Here is a 6,244-nt window from a genome sequence, read left to right on the forward strand (position 1 = left end):
TCTAGATGCCCCATCTGTATTCTGCTAAAGATCTTTATGTATGCACATGGCATTGTAAATGATCTTGATTCTTCCTGTAAAGGGGCATTGAAGTCACCATCTTCTTTCTTCTAATTTTAGCTGATAAAAAATAACTCAAGCAGTTTAGAAATGATGTAGGAGTATTAGTTGGTGCAGTCTAACTCTGAACTTTCTATTAATTTTCTTTTTCTTGCAGAATATAACTTCCCAATCATGCAACAATATGAATGTATTCGGTGCAGCCTATTTATGGATGCGTCTTTTATGAATAACATGATTATCTTGATGTTAGAGGTCACTATTTCTGTATTCTGCAGTTTCCTTTCTGTGATTTTCACGTGTTAATATACAGTGTACTTGGCTTCAACATGTATGCATGCCGCTACTGACTCTCCTACTTATAGTGTTGTCAAATATGAAGATAATGAAGGAAGGTAAAACATCAATTTTAGGCAATAATTTCCGCAACAACGTGCGGGGAATCATCTAGTTTCACTAACAAACATGATCATTTCAACAATGCATGGTTCACAAGTCACAAAACACAAAATAACATGAGATGGCAATAAATGGTTCAACGACATGTGAGTACATGGTTCACAAACACAAATGACACGAAATGGTCAAATTACACAAGTTCTCAAATAGAATTCACAGTTCACAAATCACTTCATCATTCCAAGCAAGTGGGCACGAACATTGCATCTTTCACATTTCCAAACCTCCAAAGACCATCTTCAAAGATCCCAATGCACAATTAGAGTGTGAGGTCCTGAAGAAGATCAAAATTCGTGAAGACATGGAGTTAAGTGTGAAAAATATGTAAGATTAGTGTATAAAATGTGCAATTACTTGTATTTCATCTGCATTCCATCTTGAATATCTTGAAAAACTCCAATAGCTTTGTCCTTGTTCATTATCGACATTGTTGTCACTCTTAGTATTAGTGACTTTGACATTATTAATTACTAGATGATACCCCACACACGTTGTTTCGGAAATATTTTATAATATATTTTAATGTGATTTGATTGCATTGAACATGGATATTCGAAATAGTATGAGAATTAAAACAAAAAATATTATTGTGTTTGATTTTTGTATAGTTGTAAAATATTTTTGCATATTTGTAAAATATTTATTGAATGTGAATAAAATAAAATTTCTCATGCATGTTTGCATGTTGAGGTAGGAGCTTTAAATTATGCATGGGCGCATGTTGAGGTGGATCTTTTCCCATCCATGTTGAATGATGGGGTCACATATTTGCATGTTGACAAAAATAGTTAGTCAGGGCTAGATATTTAGATATAGAAGATGTACCGAGATTGGGAGATTTCTGGCATATTTGGTTCGTATACTAATATTTTCATCATTGGCCGCACTTTTTTGCCACACGTGTCTAAGGTTAGGCGATCGAAATTGACGTCACGGTTTGTCACATATGAGTTAATCTTACCATATTTTTCCTAGTCAATGGCAATTGAGGTCTAGTTTTGCATGAAAGGAATCTTGCCATAAGTATGGTTGCAAACCAAACATGGGCTAACTCGGTCAAACTTGCCTAAATTATGGTGTGACGAAGTATGGCAAGCTTAATATCCCAATCAAACACACCCTTAAGCTTACCGTTGAAAGAAGCACTAATATTTTTTAGGCATTTTTGTAAGTAGGACAATTTCCAAAGAAGCCTAATCCCAGGATAATCCTCTGAATCAGAGAGCTCTAGCTGAGCATACCTTAATTTGACTGAAATGCACGATCTTCACAGGTATAACTTTTGACGATACCTAAAAGGTGGAATTAGCTAGTTCAAAATTTGAACTTTTACTTATATATATAGAAGTAACTTATTAAATATTAAGTTAGCTTGATATGCTTGACCACAGAATATTTTAAAATAAAGTTACAGAATTCACTTATTGGTATTTTTATTAGATCATTATAGACTTTATTGTAACATATTTTCTTTTACCATTTGTTACTAGTCCTATATAGGATTAAAAAGAAAACGGCATCTCACGCAGATCTGGAGCCCGGTATCGTCGAAGATTTTATACCGGCAAAAGAAGTGTGTTTCGAAGTCGAAAAAAACAATCTTCCAAAAAAGTCGAAGAAAAATAAAAGAGAATCAGAGAGGAGAGGTGCGTGGCTGCAACGATCCTCCCGCAGCGTCGTCGAAGCTGGCCGCCGACCGCACGTGTTTTGACAAGGAATCACTCCGTCCCAGCCAGCCATCCGCGGGCCCACCCGGCCGCCATCCGGGCTCCCGTTTCCACCCAGCTTCCCTGCCTCCCGCGGCGACCGTAGCAGCTCCTACTCCGTCGCACGTGGGACACGGCCGACCTGTGCGGGCCCCGCCCCCCGGGTCGTCCGCGTATTCTCCGACCTCTTCCCAGCGTATTCCGGCGGCGAGCTGGGTCCAGCAGAGTCTTCTACAGCTACTGCCTACGTGGACCTTCTCTGGATAAGCTCGCCAGACTCATTTTCCTCTCTTTGCAGCTCGCGACTTCGCGAGATTTCTCGTTGCTAGAGCACATGTGTACTGAGTGTTGACAAAATTTGAGCGATTGAACTGGGAATGTACGGTGACTTTGATTTTTCTCATTGAATCGAATCGAGTTCCATGGAAATTATGGAACGAATATTTCGCCTAGTAATAAGGAAAAAAGAAAAAGATTGCACACTTTCGCGTGTTCCTGAATGACTGGCTAGCTACTACGGGTTGTTTGGATTGTGACTATCTTTGTCATATGTTGCCACATGATTTTTGCCACGCTTGCCTTACTTGAGTTGCTTAAATTGTTAGCCACACTTTGGCTTGCCTAAGAGAATCTTGCCACATTCTTTGCGTCTATGACATGTGGGGTTCACTGCTCATAAAAAATTCCTTGCCTCAAGTATGGCTAGAACCAAACACCTACCTAACTTGATCAAACATATCTAAGGTTAGGTGTAGCAAAGTGTGGCCCAAACAGCCCCTACGACCTCCCTCGCAGCCCTCGTGTTGGCGATGTATGTATTTACACGAGCAGCGGCGGCGGCGGCTCCGTTCCCGGCTCGCCGGAGCCGGTCGCGTCCTCGTCGTTGGTCAGGCGGTCCGGTTCCCGCTGGTTTTTCTGTGAGGTTTTGACGGAGGCGGCAGAGGCAGGAAGGCAGCAATGCCGGAGGAAAGTGGTCGACCACCGCAAGAAAATTTGAGCCGCGCGGTGTCTTCCGATGTGGGGATTAATTGATGTCCCTGGTCGGCGATAGCTCGAGGATCCGGCCGGAGAGCGCGGAGACGAGCGCCGCCTTGAAGCTGGGGTCCCTCGTCAGCGTCATGGCCATCTGCTCCGCCAGGTTGCGCCGGATCAGCTCGGACGCCGCCACGGCCGACTCGCCGCTGACGGCGGCCGCTGCCGCTTCCTGCTTGTGCTGCTGCTGCGGGTGGTGAGGCGTGGCAGTCGGCGCCTGGGGCGGCTTCCCGGCGTTCTTGCCCGCGCCGGAGCCGTCGTTCTGCTGCTGCGGCTGCGACGGCGGGGGCTGGGTGTGGTTGTGCTCGCCTTCGTACGTCGCCACCAGTATGGTCTTGTCCTCGGCGCTCCTCTGCACCTTCTTCTTGACGGGGCAGCCGGGGGCGAAGGAGCAGCGGAAGTAGGCTCGGGGGCAGGGGTTGTCCTTGGTCACCTTCTGCCCGTACTTGCGCCATTGGTACCCGTCCTTCACCACCAGGCTGAGGTCGGAGGGGTCGGCGTGGACGTAGCGCTTGGAGACGACGGGCTTGCACTCCTCCCGGATGCGCTTGCACGGCTCGCCCGACGTGCACTCCGCCTGGTCCGGCGCCGCCGCGTACGCGAGGCCGCCGGCGTAGTGCTGCTGCTGGTGCTGCGACGGCCGCGGCGGCGTGCCGAGGCTCTCCTCGCTCTTGCGCTTCCTCGACGGCGACACCGACCCGCCCTCCGACGCGGAGGACGGCTGGTTGTTGTAGTGGCTGTTGTTGCCGCCGGCGTGGGCGCCGGCCGTGACCATGTCGGTGAACTGGCCCTGCAGGGCCTCGTACTTGGAGGCCACCTCCCTGAGCATCTCGCCCAGGCGGCGGTTCTCCTCGCTCACACGCTGTAACTCCGACTCAAGAACCGCAACCTATACACAGACACAAACATTCAGTCGCAGCTCACGTACAAACCAAGGCAAGCATAATCAAAACCATGGCGTTCTTGATTTGTTCCTGTATATGGACGTGTGTGCCTACCTCAGGGTCCTTCTTGAGCTGCATGAAGTTCTCCTCGACGAGGACCTTGGGCTTGGCCAGCGCCACCATCGGCGCCGCCTGGTGGTGCCCCATCGGCGGGAGGCCGACGTGCAGGTCGAGGCTCAGCGAAGGCTGGCTGCTGACCCATGGATCCATTGGTCGACGATGGACTGATCGTCTCTCAAACACCAAGCGCTGTAACGGATGTAGAGCTCGCTTCCGGTTCGAGGCAACGCGCGGGAGAGAAGAGAGGGGAGAAGAGAAGGTTGGGATGGAGAACTATTTCCGAGTTCCGAGTGAGAGGAGAATGGCGTGGAGCAGCCGTGTTATATAGCCGGCCAAGCACGGGACTAGCGGTCTAGCAAAGTCGCTAGCTAGGAAGGTCGGGTCGTACTACTACGAGGGGGAGGCGAAAAGAAGAGGACGAAGCGGCTCACGTCACATCACGACTCACACGCTTGTCCTCTTCTTGGTCACGCAGGGCTCGGAGGAGAAGGCAACGGAATAAAGAAACGGGGATGGGGGTCGTGGAATTCGAGCATGCGGACGGGGTGGGGGCAGCGGAAGGAGACCGGAGGGTGCGTGCACGCGCGCGCGCGGGCGGGCGAGGGGGAGAAGGGATCGGATCGGCGGTGACGACCGGCCTCACAGCGACGTTTTCCTTTTCTTTTGGGTGTTGGTGCTACTGGCAGCATGGCACGGCAATCTGCGCGGGGATCTTTCCGACGGGTGGGTGGGGGACGGGGCGCGGTGGATGTCGGCTGCCTCTGTCTGTCTTGGGTTCGGGGAGTGTGGTGGTGATCGGGTCAAGGAAGTACACCACGATGCTCGCGAGATGCACGGGGAGAGAGAGAGAGGAGAAAAAGGTTTCCCCTTTGCTTTGCTTTTGGTACGCTCACTCTTGCAAAGATGATTATTAAAACAAATCTCGTTCGGTGGTCATTAGTTGATTGCGATTAGGCTTTGCCCCGTGCGGCAAATGGGACGGGCGCAAGTGGAAAGAGGGGGACAGGAAGGACTTGTTGACTCCAGCCTTTTCTTTCTTCCTTTCTTTTCTTTTGGTGCCTTGCTAGGAAAACTTTGCTTTGTTAGGAAAACTTTGGCGGGCTAACCATTTGTTTTCTACTCAGTTGAGCTCGAGTAGACTACGGAATCGATTCTTCCCCGTCATATTCGAGTGAAACACTTCCCCGGCTCTTCCTTCAAGTGTACTCCTACGTGGAAGTAATAGCATCTCATTATTAGTGCGAGTTTGGGCTTGGCCGGCTAAGCTAGGTTGGTTAATTAATTAGTTTTACTATACGATTTATCCTAGCTGGCGCGCTCTAATAAGATCAGCCCCGGCGAGCTATTCTGCTCTCCTGGACGGGTGCCTAAAATCTGACCGAACGTGCCTGCCTTTCGGGAAGAAGACCGGTGAGCTAACCACACGAGTCAATGTCACGCCCGGATGCAACGTTGTTTACGACGGATGATGCGGAGTAATCTATTGGCTGTGCCCCTTTTCTTGACCGACGTAGACGTTCGCTTCGCTTCGCTTCTAATAGCAGTTTTTAGGAAGGAATTTCCGGATGTACTATCATTGATGTGATCTACGTGTACCGGCCTACGGTACGTGCCCGGACGTTTTCTTCTTGTTGCCTCGGGGAGCCCGGGTCCGAGGGGGCGTATTCAAAGATGGCCCTGGCGGCTGGGTGCTGGACTACTGGTAGCATCCCATGGTAGTTACGGAGACTTGGTATCTTTTATATCTAGATAGCTAGCTCTTATTAACTATTTTTCTCAACATGCACACTCTAACTTCTTCTATCAATGAATGATATGCAATCTTTGCGTATTCGCGAAAAAAAGCATGCAAGCATGCCACATCATTCCATAATTTACATGAGAAAATGCCCACCTCCAATCATGTTTCTCTACTTGCAAACATGACACTTTATTATTAAACATGCATGAAAAAAAAGACTTGTCTCAACATCCAAACATACA

General features: G+C 48.8%; 1 protein-coding gene across 1 annotated transcript; it reads right to left on the bottom strand.

Annotated features, from left to right (window-relative positions):
• Positions 1 to 2,591: 2,591 nt before the first annotated feature.
• Positions 2,592 to 4,565, bottom strand: LOC125517134 (WRKY transcription factor WRKY71-like). The gene is made up of 2 exons (XM_048682320.1): positions 4,256 to 4,565; positions 2,592 to 4,146 (listed from the first exon to the last, which is right to left on the bottom strand). Exons 1-2 carry the CDS (start codon positions 4,409 to 4,411, stop codon positions 3,250 to 3,252), a joined length of 1,053 nt encoding a protein of 350 aa, XP_048538277.1. The 5' UTR covers positions 4,412 to 4,565; the 3' UTR covers positions 2,592 to 3,249.
• Between the last annotated feature and the right edge of the window lie 1,679 nt (positions 4,566 to 6,244).

Source organism: Triticum urartu, chromosome 6 (genome assembly GCF_003073215.2).
Source record: "Triticum urartu cultivar G1812 chromosome 6, Tu2.1, whole genome shotgun sequence".
NCBI classification, from domain to species: Eukaryota; Viridiplantae; Streptophyta; class Magnoliopsida; order Poales; family Poaceae; genus Triticum; species Triticum urartu.

Excerpts from the sequence above, each read along its gene's own strand:
- LOC125517134 (XM_048682320.1), bottom strand. The coding sequence starts at position 4,411 with ATGGATCCATGGGTCAGCAGCCAGCCTTCGCTGAGCCTCGACCTGCAC. Across the intron at positions 4,147-4,255 it reads AGCTCAAGAAGGACCCTGAG|GTTGCGGTTCTTGAGTCGGA; the intron begins GTAGGCACACAC and ends GTCTGTGTATAG.